The sequence below is a fragment of the Hyla sarda genome, unplaced genomic scaffold (genome assembly GCF_029499605.1).
Source record: "Hyla sarda isolate aHylSar1 unplaced genomic scaffold, aHylSar1.hap1 scaffold_307, whole genome shotgun sequence".
NCBI lineage: Eukaryota > Metazoa > Chordata > Amphibia > Anura > Hylidae > Hyla > Hyla sarda.
In genome coordinates, this window is record NW_026609792.1 from 119,233 (window position 1) to 146,919 (window position 27,687).

The 27,687-nt window shown below is 40.6% G+C and overlaps 1 protein-coding gene and 5 non-coding genes across 8 annotated transcripts; all 6 read right to left on the reverse strand.

Moving 5' to 3' along the window:
• Positions 1–1,825: 1,825 nt before the first annotated feature.
• Positions 1,826–2,023, reverse strand: LOC130328397 (U2 spliceosomal RNA). The gene has a single exon (XR_008872396.1). It is a non-coding gene; the product is annotated as a U2 spliceosomal RNA (small nuclear RNA).
• Positions 2,024–9,242: 7,219 nt separating this feature from the next.
• LOC130328421 (U2 spliceosomal RNA) lies at positions 9,243–9,433 on the reverse strand. Its single transcript, XR_008872408.1, has one exon. It is a non-coding gene; the product is annotated as a U2 spliceosomal RNA (small nuclear RNA).
• A 2,076-nt stretch (positions 9,434–11,509) lies between these two features.
• LOC130328389 (U2 spliceosomal RNA) lies at positions 11,510–11,700 on the reverse strand. The gene has a single exon (XR_008872389.1). It is a non-coding gene; the product is annotated as a U2 spliceosomal RNA (small nuclear RNA).
• A 7,191-nt stretch (positions 11,701–18,891) lies between these two features.
• LOC130328433 (U2 spliceosomal RNA) lies at positions 18,892–19,082 on the reverse strand. Its single transcript, XR_008872419.1, has one exon. It is a non-coding gene; the product is annotated as a U2 spliceosomal RNA (small nuclear RNA).
• A 2,077-nt stretch (positions 19,083–21,159) lies between these two features.
• Positions 21,160–21,350, reverse strand: LOC130328390 (U2 spliceosomal RNA). The gene has a single exon (XR_008872390.1). It is a non-coding gene; the product is annotated as a U2 spliceosomal RNA (small nuclear RNA).
• Positions 21,351–21,472: 122 nt separating this feature from the next.
• Positions 21,473–26,296, reverse strand: LOC130328348 (zinc finger CCHC domain-containing protein 3-like). Of its 3 annotated transcripts, none has more exons than XM_056553453.1 (3): positions 25,969–26,296; positions 24,549–25,495; positions 21,473–21,881 (listed from the first exon to the last, which is right to left on the reverse strand). In XM_056553453.1, exons 1-2 carry the CDS (start codon positions 26,224–26,226, stop codon positions 25,412–25,414), a joined length of 342 nt encoding a protein of 113 aa, XP_056409428.1. In that variant the 5' UTR covers positions 26,227–26,296; the 3' UTR covers positions 21,473–21,881; positions 24,549–25,411. The 3 variants fall into 3 exon arrangements, with proteins under 3 accessions (XP_056409428.1, XP_056409427.1, XP_056409426.1); XM_056553452.1 differs by having other exon boundaries at positions 24,549–24,683; positions 24,933–26,296; XM_056553451.1 differs by having other exon boundaries at positions 24,549–26,296.
• Positions 26,297–27,687: the final 1,391 nt, after the last annotated feature.

Consider the following 27,687-nt stretch of genomic DNA (forward strand, 5'->3'; position numbering starts at 1 on the left):
CTGGGCTTAGGATCTGCATAGGAAACACACACACAAGCACACACCTACCTTTGTTGCCTGCAGATGCCTCCTTGGCTGTCCCCAAACGGTATCAAACCAACACCCACGGGAAGCTGTAAGCATAGAGGACATGCCTGCACCCCATTGGACTTACCTGTGTGGGTTAAATCCGGGTTATTTGACAACCTATGGCGGTGATGGTTCTGCTCAGGCAGAGCAGTGCTGATGCTCCTCATAAAGCTGTCGCTGCTGTGAAGGTTCTAGGTGACATCACAAATCCCTATGGTTACATACACAACAAAGCTGGGTTGTTGTTGTTTACACTCTGCAAGGCCTGTGGAAGTGAGTGACATCATAGCACTGTAGTTCTGAGGGTTCTAGATGGATGCAACAATCTCCTGTTGCTTCTATGAAGGCCATAATAGACGACATCACCAAACAGCTCCATAGTCACATACACAGCAAAGGAGAGATGTTGTTTACACCTAGTGATGTCAGTGGTATTGAGTGACATCACAGCACAGTGCTAAGGCTCCTGGGCCTGGACACAGCAGCGGCTGCAATATCTCAACGGAGAATACGTTTATATATATGTGTGTGTGTGCGCGTATATATATATATATATATATATATATATATATATATATATATATATATTTCTCCGCCGAAATCACTTTTAAACCCATTTCCACCTTTTTTTCCCTTCTCTTCCTCTTACTTTTTTTTCACGTTTTTTTACGTTTTTCTCCTTTTCGCCTCTTTTCTGGGCGTATTATTCTTCTTTTTCTTCTTTTTTTTCGTCTAATGCATACCCCATCAGTGCAGCAATGCTTATTCAATACCGCCAGCAGATGGAGACACTGGGGGATAATTTTCTAAGGATTTATACAGATTTTTCCTGTCTGAATTTGTCGCACAGAAAGTTGCAGGCCAAATATGTGTGACATTTCTGCGACTTTAGCTTCTAGAGCATTTTTACAACATTATACATAGGTGCTGAATACATAAAAAGCGACTGTTCAGCGACAGACAAGTCGCATCGGCTGAAAGTAGGCCAGAATGTCAGTCCATGTTGGAGCAGGTTTAGATACAGTCTAAAGCATAGATCTCAAAGTCTGTGCACAGAATTTAGCAAGGGCCTCGCACCTTCTGATGCATCAGGTAGGTGCACAATAGCATAGCCTAACCCTCTGTACTTTGGTCTATATTGATGCGGGACATAGACAACCAGCTGATGACCAATCCATTAGTGCAATGGATGGCTGGAAGCATTTGTCTTTGCCTTTGCAATACCACAGAAGCAATGCATGGTCAATGTACAGCAATGACACACCTGTGTGAACAGCCAGGAGACCCCCCCCCATGTTATGTTACATAGTTACATAGTTAGTACGGTCGAAAAAAGACATATGTCCATCAAGTTCAACCAGGGAATTAAGGGGTAGGGGTGTGGCGCGATATTGGGGAAGGGATGAGATTTTATATTTCTTCATAAGCATTAATCTTATTTTGTCAATTAGGAACATTCAGCACCCACCCGCTATCAAGGCAGCTGCCTATCATGTCATGCCCTACCTGCACAGGTGTGCTGGCTACTCAAATGATCCAATTAAGGAGGCCATTTAGTCAGCAGCAGCAGAAGTCCTGTGCCTGGACGCTCCAACAGCGGCCAGACACAAGCAGAAGCAGAAGCAGCAGAAGCAGCAGCAGCACCACCTTTTGTTTTTTGGCTGCAGCAGCAGCAAGGCCCACAGGGCTGGCTAGCTGGCTAGCCAGCAAGCAGGTAGCAATGAAAGTAGGAATCTTTCTTTTTAACCCTGTAAGGGGGTGGTGCACTGTACCCGAAGATACTGCCATATCGGGTCAATGCATAGGGCGACGGAAGCAAGCTTCGAAATCGGCCCCCGTTCTCAAAAATCCATTTAATGTATGGTCCCCAGATAGGGGACGTATCAGATATTAAACTGATAAGAACAGATTTTTTTTTTTTAACTTGGCTGCACCTTCACAGGTACACACCTATTTTATTTAAGTTTCAAGTTTTAACATAGTTACATAGTTACATAGCATTAAAACCAGGGGAACATAAAAAACTTACAATTTTACAATTTCACATATGCCAGTCGGTAAAATGCCATTTTAAGAATGCAAACTCATAACTTTGTTTATCGATTAAAAGATAGATGTACATTTCACTTAAAATCATTCCAATAACATCATCGAAAGATAAAATGTCCTTTTTAAATAATAAAATATTCCTATTTTTCCACAGAGCTGCCTTCACACAGTTTATTATTTGCCATGCCTTCTGTTTCTCTTGTTCGCCGGGACAATCCAAACACCCATATAAAACCATATTATAGTCCAAGTCTTTTATAGCAGCAATTTTGTTTAAAAGTGGCAGCATTTTAGTCCATATCCTTCTAGAAAAATCACATGTCCATAAAAGATGTAAAACAGTCTCCTCTTCGTGGCATCCCTCTCTTGGACACTTTGCTGTGCTTGCAAATCCTCTACGGTGTTGGAAAGCCCGGCACGGAAGGCAACTGTGGATGCAGCTCCAGGATAAGTCCTTCTGTGAGTTAAAAAGATAAAATGAGTTCACAATTCTCCAGATTTCTTTACATTTATCATCATTAAAATTTCCAACTTGGCACATGTTAATATTGTTTAAAATGACTCTCGTAAGTTTTTTCCCATCGATTAGAATATCTTTACTAAAATCAAACAGTTTAAAAAGAGAAACAATCTTTTCTAAAATACAATAAGTAATAGGGAGGTTAAAAGCATAAGGGTGTTTAAGATCTGTTTCAAACCAACCATGGTGTCTCATGAGATTACCAACATTATAGCGCAAAAAGAACGACCAATAGTTGTCTTTAAAAACATTCTTAAGACACAATGAAAAGAATTTTGTATAAAGGAACGCAGTAAAATCAGTAAAACTTTTCCCCCCTTTCTCTTTAGGTTTAGATACAATTTCTCTTTTTAATTTCTCATATTTGGAATTCCAAAAAAAGGTGTAACAGACTTTTGAGACTTTACGTATTATATGTGTGTTAGGTGGGAACACTAAACTTAAATATAAAAGCAAAGGTAAAATCACCATCTTTAAAATCAGCACTTTTCCCTCCATTGTAAGGTCTCTTAGTCTCCATACACATAATTTTTGGTTCACCTTTTGCATTGTTAGCTCCCAGCTTTCGTTTCCATTATTTAATTCATTAAAATACACACCTAAAATTTTTACTTTTTCTACTACCGGTACCTTTATGTCTCTTGTATCCAGCTTGCCGACTTTTAAAATCTTGCACTTGTTAAAATTCACTTTAAAACCAGAAGCACAACAGAAATAGTTAATTTGTGTTAAAGTTTTTTTAAGTGCCAGGCTATCTTGACATGTCACTGCTACATCATCCATATAACTGACTACTTTAGCTTCAAGACCATTTCCTCCGGGGAGCCTTATCCCACGGATCTGTTTATCACCTCTTATGACACATAAAAGTGGCTCTAGTGCACAAATAAATAAAAGGGGTGATAGGGGGCAACCCTGCTTCACACCAGATTTTAAAGGAACCATTTCAGTCTTAAAACCATTAATTAAAATTTTGCTAAAACAGTCATTATAAAAGGCTTTGAGTGACGTTAAAAAACCTTCTGGTATGCCCATTTTATTTAAAACATTAAATAAAAAACAGTGCGAGACTCTGTCAAATGCTTTTTCAAAGTCTATTGTTAAAATTGCTAAATTACTTTTCCTTATTTTAGCATCTTCTATTATATCTTTTATGAGGTTTAAATTTTCCCACATGTTTCTACCCGGTATACCACACACTTGATTATTATGTATTAATTTATCTATAACATTTTTTAGTCTGTTTGCACATATTTTAGCCATTATTTTATAATCAGCGTTTAAAAGGGTTATTGGTCTCCAATTCCTAATATCCTCTTTATCACCTTTTTTAAAGAGCAGAGAAACCTCACCCATTTTCCATGACTGTGGTAAAATCTTGGTATTAAAAACATCTGTAAAAAGAGATAAAAGATCATCTTTTAAAACCTCATAAAAAACCTTATAAAATTCGATTGGCAGGCCATCAGACCCCGGTACTTTACCCAAATTAAAACTGTTTATGGTATCCAATATTTCCTTCTCTGGGATAGACTGTAAAAGAAAGGATTGAGAATTATTCTCTAAAACACGTTCTATTTTGTTTAAGGCATCGTTCATGAAATTAGCATCTATTTTTTTCTCATTAAAAAGTTCCCTATAATAACATTGTACTTTAAATAAAATTTTATTCATCTCCACTTCTCCTTCTAGTTTTTCAATATGGACTCTTTTTTGATTAGATTTTTTAAAAAAATATCTTGTACATTTTTCATTATTTTCAATATGTTTGATTTTAGCTTTAAAAATGATCTCTTTACCTTTTTCATTTAAAAATGTTTTTATTTCTTTTTTAATGTTAACAATATCATCTTTTACATCTATCCCTATATTGTGCAATTTAAAAAGAGTTTGAAGACGTGTATTTAAAATATCTTAACAATGTCTTTTATCTTTAGCTTTTTGGATACCTTGTTTTATAAAAAAATCTTTAGTTTTTTTCTTCATATTTTCCCACCATACTTTTATATCTATATTTGGGTCTCTATTATTTTTACATTTATTATAAAAATTGGCGTATTCTGTTAAGATTATTTTATCTTCTAAAAGAGATATGTTCAATTTCCATGAACCAATACCCCTCTTAAAACCAGGAACAGGATTTAAAACAAATAGAAGACATTTATGATCAGAAAATATATTAGTTAAAAGCTCACATTTGGCAGGTAAAACATTTTGAGAAGAGAAGATAAAATCAATCCTCGAGCTACAATTCACATTACTCCATGTAATGCCTTCAGTATCAGGTAAATTTGGATTACATTTTTTAAAAACATCTATAAGCCTAAAATCTAAAGTAATATTTTTTAAAATGTTAGATGTCTTATCATAATTTCTACTAGTAGCTCGAGAATATCTTTTCTCACCTCTTAAAACACAATTAAAATCCCCAGCTAAAATCAAAGGATAAGAATCATTAATAAAAAGAGGTAAAATCTCTAACATCTCTTCTCTTTCTTTTTTATCAGGTGAACCATAAAAGTTTAAAAACTGCCATGTAAAACCATTTATAAAAGCTTTAACTAATAAAATCCTTCCTGGTAAAATCTCTTGCTTAAAAATGATATTAATATTACCCTTAAAAAGTATAGCAACTCCTCCAGATTTAGATACGTTGGACCCTGACCACACTGAGGGGCCATGCTTCCAGTCTTCTTCATATTTCTTGTATGATGCTTGGTGAGGGATGCCACATTCCTGTAAGAAGAAAACTGATGCAGACAAAAAGGATAAAAAATTAAAAATAGCAGTTCTTCTTGCGTGTGTCTTAAGGCCCCTCACATTGAGGGAGAGTCCATGGAGCGCCATCATTAAAGGTTACAGAGAGACCACTTTCAATATCTTTGTGCACATTCTATCTCATCCTCATCAGCCAGACCCCCAAAACTATCATTTTCCCCTTCTGATCTCACTGTCACCAGAGATTCCGGTGAGCTGCTACCGTCTGACTCCTCCATTACCTCCTCCTGAAGATCCTCCGGTAGGGGACTAAGGAGAGGATTCCTCTTCGCCGGAACAGGGGTTGTCCCGTCTCCGTCACCTTGCCCAGTGTCCATCTCCTCCCCGGGATGACCTGTCGGAGCCACCCCGGGCAGCCGGTCGGGCACAACGACTTCCACCGTGTCGGGAACCATGGACGAGTTGCCTGTTTCACTTGGGGAGGGGGCTGGAACACCTGATGGCATCCCTACCCCCCCCCTCTTCTTCCACAAACGCCTCTTCTCTTCCTGTTCCGGTCTTTCTTCTCTTAGCCCCAACATTTTCTGGCTTCCTCAGGGGGGCACTCTGAGGCTTGCTGACAGCTTCATCCAGGTTACTACCCCTCTGCTGCGAGAGAGGAGCTCCTGTCTGCCATGCTTTCTTCTCCTTTCTTCTTACCTTCATGCTGGAGGGTTTCTCATATCCATCTTCATCAGAGGTAGCAGACTCACCATGTGGATCAGTTGGGTTTTCTTCTGGTTTGCTGTCTTCTCTGTTCATATGACGGGGGTCTGGCTGGCTTCTCTGTTGTTTCTCTTTGTTTCTGTGAGGACAAGAAGCATACAAATGGTCAACTCTGTAACATAAACTGCATTTCTTTTCTTTTGTGCATTCTCTGGAGGAGTGCTCAGTGCTGCCACAATTTGTACATGTACTCTCACATACGTTTTTATCATGTCCATATCTTCTACAAGCTCTGCAGAAATTGGGCATTCCTGGGAAAAACACGTCACCATTTACATTTCCTAACTTGAACCGAGCTGGAGGCATAACCTTTCGTCCTGGGAGTAATAGATCTTCTTTGAACTCAACCAGAAACTTCCACTTAGAGGACCATATTCCACACTCATTCATCACTTTCCCTCTATTTATAATTTTTTTACAAAAATTCCTTAAAAACACAACAATTTCATCTTCTTTAACGTATGGAGAGTACATTTTTATAACTAAAAGCATAAGTTCATCGGGAAAGTGCTCAACAATTCTTATTCCACTCAAGCGGAAATCTCCGCTTACCTTCTTCATCTGTATAACAAAGTCCTTGTAAATACCTCCTTCCGTAAAAGTAACATCGTATACTCCTCTTTTCGGATAATCTTGGATGGATAATATCTCATGCTTCCTTAATCCAAAGACGCCCAGCAGAACTTGCTCCACGATGTACTTCAGGTCCCGGTTCTTTCTCTGGTCCTCCAAGTACGATATACGTACTGAGTTCTTGAGCTTGGCATAAGATGGTACCATGCCTGGATCTCCGTCACTGGCTGACGCCATGCTCACAATCAAGCGCACCAAAGAGACACTAGGTCCCTAAGGCAAAGGGGGATCGCAACTCTACACTGAGGTGGGCCCCCTCCCCAATAGCAGCAAGGGACTTAAGCCCAACGAAGGGCGATGTCCCAGGGCCGAGGAGGGGGGTCTCAGAGCACCCACAAAAGCAGGAACCGGATCAGCCAAGGTATATCCCTATACCTTAGCCAAAAGGCCGAGAAGCGATAACCGTGAAAGGGGCGGGCCCAACAAGGTCCCCTTCATGGGCACTATCACTGCTTGCTGTCAGGGAGGCTGCCAGACAATTTTCCATGCACACTCTGGGCTGGGGGGCAGTCAACCACCAGTACACACAGCAGAACCTAAACCCATACCATTATTGCTAAGCAGCAAGACAGGGGCCCATTGCACTCCCACGGGGCCTTTTTAAATGCAATCCATAACCCGGATTTGCCAGGAACCCTTCTTACTCCTCCTACTTGCATGTGACACTGGGCTTAGGATCTGCATAGGAAACACACACACAAGCACACACCTACCTTTGTTGCCTGCAGATGCCTCCTTGGCTGTCCCCAAACGGTATCAAACCAACACCCACGGGAAGCTGTAAGCATAGAGGACATGCCTGCACCCCATTGGACTTACCTGTGTGGGTTAAACCCGGGTTATTTGACAACCTATGGCGGTGATGGTTCTGCTCAGGCAGAGCAGTGCTGATGCTCCTCATAAAGCTGTCGCTGCTGTGAAGGTTCTAGGTGACATCACAAATCCCTATGGTTACATACACAACAAAGCTGGGTTGTTGTTGTTTACACTCTGCAAGGCCTGTGGAAGTGAGTGACATCATAGCACTGTAGTTCTGAGGGTTCTAGATGGATGCAACAATCTCCTGTTGCTTCTATGAAGGCCATAATAGACGACATCACCAAACAGCTCCATAGTCACATACACAGCAAAGGAGAGATGTTGTTTACACCTAGTGATGTCAGTGGTATTGAGTGACATCACAGCACAGTGCTAAGGCTCCTGGGCCTGGACACAGCAGCGGCTGCAATATCTCAACGGAGAATACGTTTATATATATGTGTGTGTGTGCGCGTATATATATATATATATATATATATATATATATATATATATATATTTCTCCGCCGAAATCACTTTTAAACCCATTTCCACCTTTTTTTCCCTTCTCTTCCTCTTACTTTTTTTTCACGTTTTTTTACGTTTTTCTCCTTTTCGCCTCTTTTCTGGGCGTATTATTCTTCTTTTTCTTCTTTTTTTTCGTCTAATGCATACCCCATCAGTGCAGCAATGCTTATTCAATACCGCCAGCAGATGGAGACACTGGGGGATAATTTTCTAAGGATTTATACTGATTTTTCCTGTCTGAATTTGTCACACAGAAAGTTGCAGGCCAAATATGTGTGACATTTCTGCGACTTTAGCTTCTAGAGCATTTTTACAACATTATACATAGGTGCTGAATACATAAAAAGCGACTGTTCAGCGACAGACAAGTCGCATCGGCTGAAAGTAGGCCAGAATGTCAGTCCATGTTGGAGCAGGTTTAGATACAGTCTAAAGCATAGATCTCAAAGTCTGTGCACAGAATTTAGCAAGGGCCTCGCACCTTCTGATGCATCAGGTAGGTGCACAATAGCATAGCCTAACCCTCTGTACTTTGGTCTATATTGATGCGGGACATAGACAGCCAGCTGATGACCAATCCATTAGTGCAATGGATGGCTGGAAGCATTTGTCTTTGCCTTTGCAATACCACAGAAGCAATGCATGGTCAATGTACAGCAATGACACACCTGTGTGAACAGCCAGGAGACCCCCCCCCCCATGTTATGTTACATAGTTACATAGTTAGTACGGTCGAAAAAAGACATATGTCCATCAAGTTCAACCAGGGAATTAAGGGGTAGGGGTGTGGCGCGATATTGGGGAAGGGATGAGATTTTATATTTCTTCATAAGCATTAATCTTATTTTGTCAATTAGGAACATTCAGCACCCACCCGCTATCAAGGCAGCTGCCTATCATGTCATGCCCTACCTGCACAGGTGTGCTGGCTACTCAAATGATCCAATTAAGGAGGCCATTTAGTCAGCAGCAGCAGAAGTCCTGTGCCTGGACGCTCCAACAGCGGCCAGACACAAGCAGAAGCAGAAGCAGCAGAAGCAGCGGCAGCACCACCTTTTGTTTTTTGGCTGCAGCAGCAGCAAGGCCCACAGGGCTGGCTAGTTGGCTAGCCAGCAAGCAGGTAGCAATGAAAGTAGGAATCTTTCTTTTTAACCCTGTAAGGGGGTGGTGCACTGTACCCGAAGATACTGCCATATCGGGTCAATGCATAGGGCGACGGAAGCAAGCTTCGAAATCGGCCCCCGTTCTCAAAAATCCATTTAATATATGGTCCCCAGATAGGGGACGTATCAGATATTAAACTGATAAGAACAGATACTACACTTGATCTTAGCCAAAAGGCCGAGAAGCGATAACCGTGAAAGGGGCGGGCCCAACAAGGTCCCCTTCATGGGCACTATCACTGCTTGCTGTCAGGGAGGCTGCCAGACAATTTTCCATGCACACTCTGGGCTGGGGGGCAGTCAACCACCAGTACACACAGCAGAACCTAAACCCATACCATTATTGCTAAGCAGCAAGACAGGGGCCCATTGCACTCCCACGGGGCCTTTTTAAATGCAATCCATAACCCGGATTTGCCAGGAACCCTTCTTACTCCTCCTACTTGCATGTGACACTGGGCTTAGGATCTGCATAGGAAACACACACACAAGCACACACCTACCTTTGTTGCCTGCAGATGCCTCCTTGGCTGTCCCCAAACGGTATCAAACCAACACCCACGGGAAGCTGTAAGCATAGAGGACATGCCTGCACCCCATTGGACTTACCTGTGTGGGTTAAACCCGGGTTATTTGACAACCTATGGCGGTGATGGTTCTGCTCAGGCAGAGCAGTGCTGATGCTCCTCATAAAGCTGTCGCTGCTGTGAAGGTTCTAGGTGACATCACAAATCCCTATGGTTACATACACAACAAAGCTGGGTTGTTGTTGTTTACACTCTGCAAGGCCTGTGGAAGTGAGTGACATCATAGCACTGTAGTTCTGAGGGTTCTAGATGGATGCAACAATCTCCTGTTGCTTCTATGAAGGCCATAATAGACGACATCACCAAACAGCTCCATAGTCACATACACAGCAAAGGAGAGATGTTGTTTACACCTAGTGATGTCAGTGGTATTGAGTGACATCACAGCACAGTGCTAAGGCTCCTGGGCCTGGACACAGCAGCGGCTGCAATATCTCAACGGAGAATACGTTTATATATATGTGTGTGTGTGCGCGTATATATATATATATATATATATATATATATATATATATATATTTCTCCGCCGAAATCACTTTTAAACCCATTTCCACCTTTTTTTCCCTTCTCTTCCTCTTACTTTTTTTTCAAGTTTTTTTACGTTTTTCTCCTTTTCGCCTCTTTTCTGGGCGTATTCTTCTTCTTTTTCTTCTTTTTTTTCGTCTAATGCATACCCCATCAGTGCAGCAATGCTTATTCAATACCGCCAGCAGATGGAGACACTGGGGGATAATTTTCTAAGGATTTATACTGATTTTTCCTGTCTGAATTTGTCGCACAGAAAGTTGCAGGCCAAATATGTGTGACATTTCTGCGACTTTAGCTTCTAGAGCATTTTTACAACATTATACATAGGTGCTGAATACATAAAAAGCGACTGTTCAGCGACAGACAAGTCGCATCGGCTGAAAGTAGGCCAGAATGTCAGTCCATGTTGGAGCAGGTTTAGATACAGTCTAAAGCATAGATCTCAAAGTCTGTGCACAGAATTTAGCAAGGGCCTCGCACCTTCTGATGCATCAGGTAGGTGCACAATAGCATAGCCTAACCCTCTGTACTTTGGTCTATATTGATGCGGGACATAGACAGCCAGCTGATGACCAATCCATTAGTGCAATGGATGGCTGGAAGCATTTGTCTTTGCCTTTGCAATACCACAGAAGCAATGCATGGTCAATGTACAGCAATGACACACCTGTGTGAACAGCCAGGAGACCCCCCCCCCATGTTATGTTACATAGTTACATAGTTAGTACGGTCGAAAAAAGACATATGTCCATCAAGTTCAACCAGGGAATTAAGGGGTAGGGGTGTGGCGCGATATTGGGGAAGGGATGAGATTTTATATTTCTTCATAAGCATTAATCTTATTTTGTCAATTAGGAACATTCAGCACCCACCCGCTATCAAGGCAGCTGCCTATCATGTCATGCCCTACCTGCACAGGTGTGCTGGCTACTCAAATGATCCAATTAAGGAGGCCATTTAGTCAGCAGCAGCAGAAGTCCTGTGCCTGGACGCTCCAACAGCGGCCAGACACAAGCAGAAGCAGAAGCAGCAGCAGCACCACCTTTTGTTTTTTGGCTGCAGCAGCAGCAAGGCCCACAGGGCTGGCTAGCTGGCTAGCCAGCAAGCAGGTAGCAATGAAAGTAGGAATCTTTCTTTTTAACCCTGTAAGGGGGTGGTGCACTGTACCCGAAGATACTGCCATATCGGGTCAATGCATAGGGCGACGGAAGCAAGCTTCGAAATCGGCCCCCGTTCTCAAAAATCCATTTAATATATGGTCCCCAGATAGGGGACGTATCAGATATTAAACTGATAAGAACAGATTTTTTTTTAACTCTATTTTATTTAAGTTTCAAGTTTTAACATAGTTACATAGTTACATAGCATTAAAACCAGGGGAACATAAAAAACTTACAATTTTACAATTTCACATATGCCAGTCGGTAAAATGCCATTTTATGAATGCAAACTCATCACTTTGTTTATCGATTAAAAGATAGATGTACATTTCACTTAAAATCATTCCAATAACATCATCGAAAGATAAAATGTCCTTTTTAAATAATAAAATATTCCTATTTTTCCACAGAGCTGCCTTCACACAGTTTATTATTTGCCATGCCTTCCGTTTCTCTTGTTCGCCGGGACAATCCAAACACCCATATAAAACCATATTATAGTCCAAGTCTTTTATAGCAGCAATTTTGTTTAAAAGTGGCAGCATTTTAGTCCATATCCTTCTAGAAAAATCACATGTCCATAAAAGATGTAAAACAGTCTCCTCTTCGTGGCATCCCTCTCTTGGACACTTTGCTGTGCTTGCAAATCCTCTACGGTGTTGGAAAGCCCGGCACGGAAGGCAACTGTGGATGCAGCTCCAGGATAAGTCCTTCTGTGAGTTAAAAAGATAAAATTCTCCAGATTTCTTTACATTTATCATCATTAAAATTTCCAACTTGGCACATGTTAATATTGTTTAAAATGACTCTCGTAAGTTTTTTCCCATCGATTAGAATATCTCTACTAAAATCAAACAATTTAAAAAGAGAAACAATCTTTTCTAAAATACAATAAGTAATAGGGAGGTTAAAAGCATAAGGGTGTTTAAGATCTGTTTCAAACCAACCATGGTGTCTCATGAGATTACCAACATTATAGCGCAAAAAGAACGACCAATAGTTGTCTTTAAAAACATTCTTAAGACACAATGAAAAGAATTTTGTATAAAGGAACGCAGTAAAATCAGTAAAACTTTTCCCCCCTTTCTCTTTAGGTTTAGATACAATTTCTCTTTTTAACTTCTCATATTTGGAATTCCAAAAAAAGGTGTAACAGACTTTTGAGACTTTACGTATTATATGTGTGTTAGGTGGGAACACTAAACTTAAATATAAAAGCAAAGGTAAAATCACCATCTTTAAAATCAGCACTTTTCCTTCCATTGTAAGGTCTCTTAGTCTCCATACACATAATTTTTGGTTCACCTTTTGCATTGTTAGCTCCCAGCTTTCGTTTCCATTATTTAATTCATTAAAATACACACCTAAAATTTTTACTTTTTCTACTACCGGTACCTTTATGTCTCTTGTATCCAGCTTGCCGACTTTTAAAATCTCGCACTTGTTAAAATTCACTTTAAAACCAGAAGCACAACAGAAATAGTTAATTTGTGTTAAAGTTTTTTTAAGTGCCAGGCTATCTTGACATGTCACTGCTACATCATCCATATAACTGACTACTTTAGCTTCAAGACCATTTCCTCCGGGGAGCTTTATCCCACGGATCTGTTTATCACCTCTTATGACACATAAAAGTGGCTCTAGTGCACAAATAAATAAAAGGGGTGATAGGGGGCAACCCTGCTTCACACCAGATTTTAAGGGAACCATTTCAGTCTTAAAACCATTAATTAAAATTTTGCTAAAACAGTCATTATAAAAGGCTTTGAGTGACGTTAAAAAACCTTCTGGTATGCCCATTTTATTTAAAAGATTAAATAAAAAACAGTGCGAGACTCTGTCAAATGCTTTTTCAAAGTCTATTGTTAAAATTGCTAAATTACTTTTCCTTATTTTAGCATCTTCTATTATATCTTTTATGAGGTTTAAATTTTCCCACATGTTTCTACCCGGTATACCACACACTTGATTATTATGTATTAATTTATCTATAACATTTTTTAGTCTGTTTGCACATATTTTAGCCATTATTTTATAATCAGCGTTTAAAAGGGTTATTGGTCTCCAATTCCTAATATCCTCTTTATCACCTTTTTTAAAGAGCAGAGAAACCTCACCCATTTTCCATGACTGTGGTAAAATCTTGGTATTAAAAACATCTGTAAAAAGAGATAAAAGATCATCTTTTAAAACCTCATAAAAAACCTTATAAAATTCGATTGGCAGGCCATCAGACCCCGGTACTTTACCCAAATTAAAACTGTTTATGGTATCCAATATTTCCTTCTCTGGGATAGACTGTAAAAGAAAGGATTGAGAATTATTCTCTAAAACACGTTCTATTTTGTTTAAGGCATCGTTCATGAAATTAGCATCTATTTTTTTCTCATTAAAAAGTTCCCTATAATAACATTGTACTTTAAATAAAATTTTATTCATCTCCACTTCTCCTTCTAGTTTTTCAATATGGACTCTTTTTTGATTAGATTTTTTAAAAAAATATCTTGTACATTTTTCATTATTTTCAATATGTTTGATTTTAGCTTTAAAAATGATCTCTTTACCTTTTTCATTTAAAAATGTTTTTATTTCTTTTTTAATGTTAACAATATCATCTTTTACATCTATCCCTATATTGTGCAATTTAAAAAGAGTTTGAAGACGTGTATTTAAAATATCTTAACAATGTCTTTTATCTTTAGCTTTTTGGATACCTTGTTTTATAAAAAAATCTTTAGTTTTTTTCTTCATATTTTCCCACCATACTTTTATATCTATATTTGGGTCTCTATTATTTTTACATTTATTATAAAAATTGGCGTATTCTGTTAAGATTATTTTATCTTCTAAAAGAGATATGTTCAATTTCCATGAACCAATACCCCTCTTAAAACCAGGAACAGGATTTAAAACAAATAGAAGACATTTATGATCAGAAAATATATTAGTTAAAAGCTCACATTTGGCAGGTAAAACATTTTGAGAAGAGAAGATAAAATCAATCCTCGAGCTACAATTCACATTACTCCATGTAATGCCTTCAGTATCAGGTAAATTTGGATTACATTTTTTAAAAACATCTATAAGCCTAAAATCTAAAGTAATATTTTTTAAAATGTTAGATGTCTTATCATAATTTCTACTAGTAGCTCGAGAATATCTTTTCTCACCTCTTAAAACACAATTAAAATCCCCAGCTAAAATCAAAGGATAAGAATCATTAATAAAAAGAGGTAAAATCTCTAACATCTCTTCTCTTTCTTTTTTATCAGGTGAACCATAAAAGTTTAAAAACTGCCATGTAAAACCATTTATAAAAGCTTTAACTAATAAAATCCTTCCTGGTAAAATCTCTTGCTTAAAAATGATATTAATATTACCCTTAAAAAGTATAGCAACTCCTCCAGATTTAGATACGTTGGACCCTGACCACACTGAGGGGCCATGCTTCCAGTCTTCTTCATATTTCTTGTATGATGCTTGGTGAGGGATGCCACATTCCTGTAAGAAGAAAACTGATGCAGACAAAAAGGATAAAAAATTAAAAATAGCAGTTCTTCTTGCGTGTGTCTTAAGGCCCCTCACATTGAGGGAGAGTCCATGGAGCGCCATCATTAAAGGTTACAGAGAGACCACTTTCAATATCTTTGTGCACATTCTATCTCATCCTCATCAGCCAGACCCCCAAAACTATCATTTTCCCCTTCTGATCTCACTGTCACCAGAGATTCCGGTGAGCTGCTACCGTCTGACTCCTCCATTACCTCCTCCTGAAGATCCTCCGGTAGGGGACTAAGGAGAGGATTCCTCTTCGCCGGAACAGGGGTTGTCCCGTCTCCGTCACCTTGCCCAGTGTCCATCTCCTCCCCGGGATGACCTGTCGGAGCCACCCCGGGCAGCCGGTCGGGCACAACGACTTCCACCGTGTCGGGAACCATGGACGAGTTGCCTGTTTCACTTGGGGAGGGGGCTGGAACACCTGATGGCATCCCTACCCCCCCCCCTCTTCTTCCACAAACGCCTCTTCTCTTCCTGTTCCGGTCTTTCTTCTCTTAGCCCCAACATTTTCTGGCTTCCTCAGGGGGGCACTCTGAGGCTTGCTGACAGCTTCATCCAGGTTACTACCCCTCTGCTGCGAGAGAGGAGCTCCTGTCTGCCTTGCTTTCTTCTCCTTTCTTCTTACCTTCATGCTGGAGGGTTTCTCATATCCATCTTCATCAGAGGTAGCAGACTCACCATGTGGATCAGTTGGGTTTTCTTCTGGTTTGCTGTCTTCTCTGTTCATATGACGGGGGTCTGGCTGGCTTCTCTGTTGTTTCTCTTTGTTTCTGTGAGGACAAGAAGCATACAAATGGTCAACTCTGTAACATAAACTGCATTTCTTTTCTTTTGTGCATTCTCTGGAGGAGTGCTCAGTGCTGCCACAATTTGTACATGTACTCTCACATACGTTTTTATCATGTCCATATCTTCTACAAGCTCTGCAGAAATTGGGCATTCCTGGGAAAAACACGTCACCATTTACATTTCCTAACTTGAACCGAGCTGGAGGCATAACCTTTCGTCCTGGGAGTAATAGATCTTCTTTGAACTCAACCAGAAACTTCCACTTAGAGGACCATATTCCACACTCATTCATCACTTTCCCTCTATTTATAATTTTTTTACAAAAATTCCTTAAAAACACAACAATTTCATCTTCTTTAACGTATGGAGAGTACATTTTTATAACTAAAAGCATAAGTTCATCGGGAAAGTGCTCAACAATTCTTATTCCACTCAAGCGGGAATCTCCGCTTACCTTCTTCATCTGTATAACAAAGTCCTTGTAAATACCTCCTTCCGTAAAAGTAACATCGTATACTCCTCTTTTCGGATAATCTTGGATGGATAATATCTCATGCTTCCTTAATCCAAAGACGCCCAGCAGAACTTGCTCCACGATGTACTTCAGGTCCCGGTTCTTTCTCTGGTCCTCCAAGTACGATATACGTACTGAGTTCTTGAGCTTGGCATAAGATGGTACCATGCCTGGATCTCCGTCACTGGCTGACGCCATGCTCACAATCAAGCGCACCAAAGAGACACTAGGTCCCTAAGGCAAAGGGGGATCGCAACTCTACACTGAGGTGGGCCCCCTCCCCAATAGCAGCAAGGGACTTAAGCCCAATGAAGGGCGATGTCCCAGGGCCAAGGAGGGGGGTCTCAGAGCACCCACAAAAGCAGGAACCGGATCAGCCAAGGTATATCCCTATACCTTAGCCAAAAGGCCGAGAAGCGATAACCGTGAAAGGGGCGGGCCCAACAAGGTCCCCTTCATGGGCACTATCACTGCTTGCTGTCAGGGAGGCTGCCAGACAATTTTCCATGCACACTCTGGGCTGGGGGGCAGTCAACCACCAGTACACACAGCAGAACCTAAACCCATACCATTATTGCTAAGCAGCAAGACAGGGGCCCATTGCACTCCCACGGGGCCTTTTTAAATGCAATCCATAACCCGGATTTGCCAGGAACCCTTCTTACTCCTCCTACTTGCATGTGACACTGGGCTTAGGATCTGCATAGGAAACACACACACAAGCACACACCTACCTTTGTTGCCTGCAGATGCCTCCTTGGCTGTCCCCAAACGGTATCAAACCAACACCCACGGGAAGCTGTAAGCATAGAGGACATGCCTGCACCCCATTGGACTTACCTGTGTGGGTTAAATCCGGGTTATTTGACAACCTATGGCGGTGATGGTTCTGCTCAGGCAGAGCAGTGCTGATGCTCCTCATAAAGCTGTCGCTGCTGTGAAGGTTCTAGGTGACATCACAAATCCCTATGGTTACATACACAACAAAGCTGGGTTGTTGTTGTTTACACTCTGCAAGGCCTGTGGAAGTGAGTGACATCATAGCACTGTAGTTCTGAGGGTTCTAGATGGATGCAACAATCTCCTGTTGCTTCTATGAAGGCCATAATAGACGACATCACCAAACAGCTCCATAGTCACATACACAGCAAAGGAGAGATGTTGTTTACACCTAGTGATGTCAGTGGTATTGAGTGACATCACAGCACAGTGCTAAGGCTCCTGGGCCTGGACACAGCAGCGGCTGCAATATCTCAACGGAGAATACGTTTATATATATGTGTGTGTGTGCGCGTATATATATATATATATATATATATATATATATATATATATATATTTCTCCGCCGAAATCACTTTTAAACCCATTTCCACCTTTTTTTCCCTTCTCTTCCTCTTACTTTTTTTTCACGTTTTTTTACGTTTTTCTCCTTTTCGCCTCTTTTCTGGGCGTATTATTCTTCTTTTTCTTCTTTTTTTTCGTCTAATGCATACCCCATCAGTGCAGCAATGCTTATTCAATACCGCCAGCAGATGGAGACACTGGGGGATAATTTTCTAAGGATTTATACTGATTTTTCCTGTCTGAATTTGTCGCACAGAAAGTTGCAGGCCAAATATGTGTGACATTTCTGCGACTTTAGCTTCTAGAGCATTTTTACAACATTATACATAGGTGCTGAATACATAAAAAGTGACTGTTCAGCGACAGACAAGTCGCATCGGCTGAAAGTAGGCCAGAATGTCAGTCCATGTTGGAGCAGGTTTAGATACAGTCTAAAGCATAGATCTCAAAGTCTGTGCACAGAATTTAGCAAGGGCCTCGCACCTTCTGATGCATCAGGTAGGTGCACAATAGCATAGCCTAACCCTCTGTACTTTGGTCTATATTGATGCGGGACATAGACAGCCAGCTGATGACCAATCCATTAGTGCAATGGATGGCTGGAAGCATTTGTCTTTGCCTTTGCAATACCACAGAAGCAATGCATGGTCAATGTACAGCAATGACACACCTGTGTGAACAGCCAGGAGACCCCCCCCCCCATGTTATGTTACATAGTTACATAGTTAGTACGGTCGAAAAAAGACATATGTCCATCAAGTTCAACCAGGGAATTAAGGGGTAGGGGTGTGGCGCGATATTGGGGAAGGGATGAGATTTTATATTTCTTCATAAGCATTAATCTTATTTTGTCAATTAGGAACATTCAGCACCCACCCGCTATCAAGGCAGCTGCCTATCATGTCATGCCCTACCTGCACAGGTGTGCTGGCTACTCAAATGATCCAATTAAGGAGGCCATTTAGTCAGCAGCAGCAGAAGTCCTGTGCCTGGACGCTCCAACAGCGGCCAGACACAAGCAGAAGCAGAAGCAGCAGAAGCAGCAGCAGCAGCACCACCTTTTGTTTTTTGGCTGCAGCAGCAGCAAGGCCCACAGGGCTGGCTAGCTGGCTAGCCAGCAAGCAGGTAGCAATGAAAGTAGGAATCTTTCTTTTTAACCCTGTAAGGGGGTGGTGCACTGTACCCGAAGATACTGCCATATCGGGTCAATGCATAGGGCGACGGAAGCAAGCTTCGAAATCGGCCCCCGTTCTCAAAAATCCATTTAATATATGGTCCCCAGATAGGGGACGTATCAGATATTAAACTGATAAGAACAGATACTACACTTGATCTTAGCCAAAAGGCCGAGAAGCGATAACCGTGAAAGGGGCGGGCCCAACAAGGTCCCCTTCATGGGCACTATCACTGCTTGCTGTCAGGGAGGCTGTCAGACAATTTTCCATGCACACTCTGGGCTGGGGGGCAGTCAACCACCAGTACACACAGCAGAACCTAAACCCATACCATTATTGCTAAGCAGCAAGACAGGGGCCCATTGCACTCCCACGGGGCCTTTTTAAATGCAATCCATAACCCGGATTTGCCAGGAACCCTTCTTACTCCTCCTACTTGCATGTGACACTGGGCTTAGGATCTGCATAGGAAACACACACACAAGCACACACCTACCTTTGTTGCCTGCAGATGCCTCCTTGGCTGTCCCCAAACGGTATCAAACCAACACCCACGGGAAGCTGTAAGCATAGAGGACATGCCTGCACCCCATTGGACTTACCTGTGTGGGTTAAACCCGGGTTATTTGACAACCTATGGCGGTGATGGTTCTGCTCAGGCAGAGCAGTGCTGATGCTCCTCATAAAGCTGTCGCTGCTGTGAAGGTTCTAGGTGACATCACAAATCCCTATGGTTACATACACAACAAAGCTGGGTTGTTGTTGTTTACACTTTGCAAGGCCTGTGGAAGTGAGTGACATCATAGCACTGTAGTTCTGAGGGTTCTAGATGGATGCAACAATCTCCTGTTGCTTCTATGAAGGCCATAATAGACGACATCACCAAACAGCTCCATAGTCACATACACAGCAAAGGAGAGATGTTGTTTACACCTAGTGATGTCAGTGGTATTGAGTGACATCACAGCACAGTGCTAAGGCTCCTGGGCCTGGACACAGCAGCGGCTGCAATATCTCAACGGAGAATACGTTTATATATATGTGTGTGTGTGCGCGTATATATATATATATATATATATATATATATATATATATATATTTCTCCGCCGAAATCACTTTTAAACCCATTTCCACCTTTTTTTCCCTTCTCTTCCTCTTACTTTTTTTTCACGTTTTTTTACGTTTTTCTCCTTTTCGCCTCTTTTCTGGGCGTATTATTCTTCTTTTTCTTCTTTTTTTTCGTCTAATGCATACCCCATCAGTGCAGCAATGCTTATTCAATACCGCCAGCAGATGGAGACACTGGGGGATAATTTTCTAAGGATTTATACTGATTTTTCCTGTCTGAATTTGTCGCACAGAAAGTTGCAGGCCAAATATGTGTGACATTTCTGCGACTTTAGCTTCTAGAGCATTTTTACAACATTATACATAGGTGCTGAATACATAAAAAGCGACTGTTCAGCGACAGACAAGTCGCATCGGCTGAAAGTAGGCCAGAATGTCAGTCCATGTTGGAGCAGGTTTAGATACAGTCTAAAGCATAGATCTCAAAGTCTGTGCACAGAATTTAGCAAGGGCCTCGCACCTTCTGATGCATCAGGTAGGTGCACAATAGCATAGCCTAACCCTCTGTACTTTGGTCTATATTGATGCGGGACATAGACAGCCAGCTGATGACCAATCCATTAGTGCAATGGATGGCTGGAAGCATTTGTCTTTGCCTTTGCAATACCACAGAAGCAATGCATGGTCAATGTACAGCAATGACACACCTGTGTGAACAGCCAGGAGACCCCCCCCCCCATGTTATGGTACATAGTTACATAGTTAGTACGGTCGAAAAAAGACATATGTCCATCAAGTTCAACCAGGGAATTAAGGGGTAGGGGTGTGGCGCGATATTGGGGAAGGGATGAGATTTTATATTTCTTCATAAGCATTAATCTTATTTTGTCAATTAGGAACATTCAGCACCCACCCGCTATCAAGGCAGCTGCCTATCATGTCATGCCCTACCTGCACAGGTGTGCTGGCTACTCAAATGATCCAATTAAGGAGGCCATTTAGTCAGCAGCAGCAGAAGTCCTGTGCCTGGACGCTCCAACAGCGGCCAGACACAAGCAGAAGCAGAAGCAGCAGCAGCACCACCTTTTGTTTTTTGGCTGCAGCAGCAGCAAGGCCCACAGGGCTGGCTAGCTGGCTAGCCAGCAAGCAGGTAGCAATGAAAGTAGGAATCTTTCTTTTTAACCCTGTAAGGGGGTGGTGCACTGTACCCGAAGATACTGCCATATCGGGTCAATGCATAGGGCGACGGAAGCAAGCTTCGAAATCGGCCCCCGTTCTCAAAAATCCATTTAATATATGGTCCCCAGATAGGGGACGTATCAGATATTAAACTGATAAGAACAGATTTTTTTTTAACTCTATTTTATTTAAGTTTCAAGTTTTAACATAGTTACATAGTTACATAGCATTAAAACCAGGGGAACATAAAAAACTTACAATTTTACAATTTCACATATGCCAGTCGGTAAAATGCCATTTTATGAATGCAAACTCATCACTTTGTTTATCGATTAAAAGATAGATGTACATTTCACTTAAAATCATTCCAATAACATCATCGAAAGATAAAATGTCCTTTTTAAATAATAAAATATTCCTATTTTTCCACAGAGCTGCCTTCACACAGTTTATTATTTGCCATGCCTTCCGTTTCTCTTGTTCGCCGGGACAATCCAAACACCCATATAAAACCATATTATAGTCCAAGTCTTTTATAGCAGCAATTTTGTTTAAAAGTGGCAGCATTTTAGTCCATATCCTTCTAGAAAAATCACATGTCCATAAAAGATGTAAAACAGTCTCCTCTTCGTGGCATCCCTCTCTTGGACACTTTGCTGTGCTTGCAAATCCTCTACGGTGTTGGAAAGCCCGGCACGGAAGGCAACTGTGGATGCAGCTCCAGGATAAGTCCTTCTGTGAGTTAAAAAGATAAAATTCTCCAGATTTCTTTACATTTATCATCATTAAAATTTCCAACTTGGCACATGTTAATATTGTTTAAAATGACTCTCGTAAGTTTTTTCCCATCGATTAGAATATCTTTACTAAAATCAAACAATTTAAAAAGAGAAACAATCTTTTCTAAAATACAATAAGTAATAGGGAGGTTAAAAGCATAAGGGTGTTTAAGATCTGTTTCAAACCAACCATGGTGTCTCATGAGATTACCAACATTATAGCGCAAAAAGAACGACCAATAGTTGTCTTTAAAAACATTCTTAAGACACAATGAAAAGAATTTTGTATAAAGGAACGCAGTAAAATCAGTAAAACTTTTCCCCCCTTTCTCTTTAGGTTTAGATACAATTTCTCTTTTTAACTTCTCATATTTGGAATTCCAAAAAAAGGTGTAACAGACTTTTGAGACTTTACGTATTATATGTGTGTTAGGTGGGAACACTAAACTTAAATATAAAAGCAAAGGTAAAATCACCATCTTTAAAATCAGCACTTTTCCTTCCATTGTAAGGTCTCTTAGTCTCCATACACATAATTTTTGGTTCACCTTTTGCATTGTTAGCTCCCAGCTTTCGTTTCCATTATTTAATTCATTAAAATACACACCTAAAATTTTTACTTTTTCTACTACCGGTACCTTTATGTCTCTTGTATCCAGCTTGCCGACTTTTAAAATCTCGCACTTGTTAAAATTCACTTTAAAACCAGAAGCACAACAGAAATAGTTAATTTGTGTTAAAGTTTTTTTAAGTGCCAGGCTATCTTGACATGTCACTGCTACATCATCCATATAACTGACTACTTTAGCTTCAAGACCATTTCCTCCGGGGAGCTTTATCCCACGGATCTGTTTATCACCTCTTATGACACATAAAAGTGGCTCTAGTGCACAAATAAATAAAAGGGGTGATAGGGGGCAACCCTGCTTCACACCAGATTTTAAGGGAACCATTTCAGTCTTAAAACCATTAATTAAAATTTTGCTAAAACAGTCATTATAAAAGGCTTTGAGTGACGTTAAAAAACCTTCTGGTATGCCCATTTTATTTAAAAGATTAAATAAAAAACAGTGCGAGACTCTGTCAAATGCTTTTTCAAAGTCTATTGTTAAAATTGCTAAATTACTTTTCCTTATTTTAGCATCTTCTATTATATCTTTTATGAGGTTTAAATTTTCCCACATGTTTCTACCCGGTATACCACACACTTGATTATTATGTATTAATTTATCTATAACATTTTTTAGTCTGTTTGCACATATTTTAGCCATTATTTTATAATCAGCGTTTAAAAGGGTTATTGGTCTCCAATTCCTAATATCCTCTTTATCACCTTTTTTAAAGAGCAGAGAAACCTCACCCATTTTCCATGACTGTGGTAAAATCTTGGTATTAAAAACATCTGTAAAAAGAGATAAAAGATCATCTTTTAAAACCTCATAAAAAACCTTATAAAATTCGATTGGCAGGCCATCAGACCCCGGTACTTTACCCAAATTAAAACTGTTTATGGTATCCAATATTTCCTTCTCTGGGATAGACTGTAAAAGAAAGGATTGAGAATTATTCTCTAAAACACGTTCTATTTTGTTTAAGGCATCGTTCATGAAATTAGCATCTATTTTTTTCTCATTAAAAAGTTCCCTATAATAACATTGTACTTTAAATAAAATTTTATTCATCTCCACTTCTCCTTCTAGTTTTTCAATATGGACTCTTTTTTGATTAGATTTTTTAAAAAAATATCTTGTACATTTTTCATTATTTTCAATATGTTTGATTTTAGCTTTAAAAATGATCTCTTTACCTTTTTCATTTAAAAATGTTTTTATTTCTTTTTTAATGTTAACAATATCATCTTTTACATCTATCCCTATATTGTGCAATTTAAAAAGAGTTTGAAGACGTGTATTTAAAATATCTTAACAATGTCTTTTATCTTTAGCTTTTTGGATACCTTGTTTTATAAAAAAATCTTTAGTTTTTTTCTTCATATTTTCCCACCATACTTTTATATCTATATTTGGGTCTCTATTATTTTTACATTTATTATAAAAATTGGCGTATTCTGTTAAGATTATTTTATCTTCTAAAAGAGATATGTTCAATTTCCATGAACCAATACCCCTCTTAAAACCAGGAACAGGATTTAAAACAAATAGAAGACATTTATGATCAGAAAATATATTAGTTAAAAGCTCACATTTGGCAGGTAAAACATTTTGAGAAGAGAAGATAAAATCAATCCTCGAGCTACAATTCACATTACTCCATGTAATGCCTTCAGTATCAGGTAAATTTGGATTACATTTTTTAAAAACATCTATAAGCCTAAAATCTAAAGTAATATTTTTTAAAATGTTAGATGTCTTATCATAATTTCTACTAGTAGCTCGAGAATATCTTTTCTCACCTCTTAAAACACAATTAAAATCCCCAGCTAAAATCAAAGGATAAGAATCATTAATAAAAAGAGGTAAAATCTCTAACATCTCTTCTCTTTCTTTTTTATCAGGTGAACCATAAAAGTTTAAAAACTGCCATGTAAAACCATTTATAAAAGCTTTAACTAATAAAATCCTTCCTGGTAAAATCTCTTGCTTAAAAATGATATTAATATTACCCTTAAAAAGTATAGCAACTCCTCCAGATTTAGATACGTTGGACCCTGACCACACTGAGGGGCCATGCTTCCAGTCTTCTTCATATTTCTTGTATGATGCTTGGTGAGGGATGCCACATTCCTGTAAGAAGAAAACTGATGCAGACAAAAAGGATAAAAAATTAAAAATAGCAGTTCTTCTTGCGTGTGTCTTAAGGCCCCTCACATTGAGGGAGAGTCCATGGAGCGCCATCATTAAAGGTTACAGAGAGACCACTTTCAATATCTTTGTGCACATTCTATCTCATCCTCATCAGCCAGACCCCCAAAACTATCATTTTCCCCTTCTGATCTCACTGTCACCAGAGATTCCGGTGAGCTGCTACCGTCTGACTCCTCCATTACCTCCTCCTGAAGATCCTCCGGTAGGGGACTAAGGAGAGGATTCCTCTTCGCCGGAACAGGGGTTGTCCCGTCTCCGTCACCTTGCCCAGTGTCCATCTCCTCCCCGGGATGACCTGTCGGAGCCACCCCGGGCAGCCGGTCGGGCACAACGACTTCCACCGTGTCGGGAACCATGGACGAGTTGCCTGTTTCACTTGGGGAGGGGGCTGGAACACCTGATGGCATCCCTACCCCCCCCCTCTTCTTCCACAAACGCCTCTTCTCTTCCTGTTCCGGTCTTTCTTCTCTTAGCCCCAACATTTTCTGGCTTCCTCAGGGGGGCACTCTGAGGCTTGCTGACAGCTTCATCCAGGTTACTACCCCTCTGCTGCGAGAGAGGAGCTCCTGTCTGCCATGCTTTCTTCTCCTTTCTTCTTACCTTCATGCTGGAGGGTTTCTCATATCCATCTTCATCAGAGGTAGCAGACTCACCATGTGGATCAGTTGGGTTTTCTTCTGGTTTGCTGTCTTCTCTGTTCATATGACGGGGGTCTGGCTGGCTTCTCTGTTGTTTCTCTTTGTTTCTGTGAGGACAAGAAGCATACAAATGGTCAACTCTGTAACATAAACTGCATTTCTTTTCTTTTGTGCATTCTCTGGAGGAGTGCTCAGTGCTGCCACAATTTGTACATGTACTCTCACATACGTTTTTATCATGTCCATATCTTCTACAAGCTCTGCAGAAATTGGGCATTCCTGGGAAAAACACGTCACCATTTACATTTCCTAACTTGAACCGAGCTGGAGGCATAACCTTTCGTCCTGGGAGTAATAGATCTTCTTTGAACTCAACCAGAAACTTCCACTTAGAGGACCATATTCCACACTCATTCATCACTTTCCCTCTATTTATAATTTTTTTACAAAAATTCCTTAAAAACACAACAATTTCATCTTCTTTAACGTATGGAGAGTACATTTTTATAACTAAAAGCATAAGTTCATCGGGAAAGTGCTCAACAATTCTTATTCCACTCAAGCGGGAATCTCCGCTTACCTTCTTCATCTGTATAACAAAGTCCTTGTAAATACCTCCTTCCGTAAAAGTAACATCGTATACTCCTCTTTTCGGATAATCTTGGATGGATAATATCTCATGCTTCCTTAATCCAAAGACGCCCAGCAGAACTTGCTCCACGATGTACTTCAGGTCCCGGTTCTTTCTCTGGTCCTCCAAGTACGATATACGTACTGAGTTCTTGAGCTTGGCATAAGATGGTACCATGCCTGGATCTCCGTCACTGGCTGACGCCATGCTCACAATCAAGCGCACCAAAGAGACACTAGGTCCCTAAGGCAAAGGGGGATCGCAACTCTACACTGAGGTGGGCCCCCTCCCCAATAGCAGCAAGGGACTTAAGCCCAATGAAGGGCGATGTCCCAGGGCCAAGGAGGGGGGTCTCAGAGCACCCACAAAAGCAGGAACCGGATCAGCCAAGGTATATCCCTATACCTTAGCCAAAAGGCCGAGAAGCGATAACCGTGAAAGGGGCGGGCCCAACAAGGTCCCCTTCATGGGCACTATCACTGCTTGCTGTCAGGGAGGCTGCCAGACAATTTTCCATGCACACTCTGGGCTGGGGGGCAGTCAACCACCAGTACACACAGCAGAACCTAAACCCATACCATTATTGCTAAGCAGCAAGACAGGGGCCCATTGCACTCCCACGGGGCCTTTTTAAATGCAATCCATAACCCGGATTTGCCAGGAACCCTTCTTACTCCTCCTACTTGCATGTGACACTGGGCTTAGGATCTGCATAGGAAACACACACACAAGCACACACCTACCTTTGTTGCCTGCAGATGCCTCCTTGGCTGTCCCCAAACGGTATCAAACCAACACCCACGGGAAGCTGTAAGCATAGAGGACATGCCTGCACCCCATTGGACTTACCTGTGTGGGTTAAACCCGGGTTATTTGACAACCTATGGCGGTGATGGTTCTGCTCAGGCAGAGCAGTGCTGATGCTCCTCATAAAGCTGTCGCTGCTGTGAAGGTTCTAGGTGACATCACAAATCCCTATGGTTACATACACAACAAAGCTGGGTTGTTGTTGTTTACACTCTGCAAGGCCTGTGGAAGTGAGTGACATCATAGCACTGTAGTTCTGAGGGTTCTAGATGGATGCAACAATCTCCTGTTGCTTCTATGAAGGCCATAATAGACGACATCACCAAACAGCTCCATAGTCACATACACAGCAAAGGAGAGATGTTGTTTACACCTAGTGATGTCAGTGGTATTGAGTGACATCACAGCACAGTGCTAAGGCTCCTGGGCCTGGACACAGCAGCGGCTGCAATATCTCAACGGAGAATACGTTTATATATATGTGTGTGTGTGCGCGTATATATATATATATATATATATATATATATATATATATATTTCTCCGCCGAAATCACTTTTAAACCCATTTCCACCTTTTTTTCCCTTCTCTTCCTCTTACTTTTTTTTCACGTTTTTTTACGTTTTTCTCCTTTTCGCCTCTTTTCTGGGCGTATTATTCTTCTTTTTCTTCTTTTTTTTCGTCTAATGCATACCCCATCAGTGCAGCAATGCTTATTCAATACCGCCAGCAGATGGAGACACTGGGGGATAATTTTCTAAGGATTTATACTGATTTTTCCTGTCTGAATTTGTCGCACAGAAAGTTGCAGGCCAAATATGTGTGACATTTCTGCGACTTTAGCTTCTAGAGCATTTTTACAA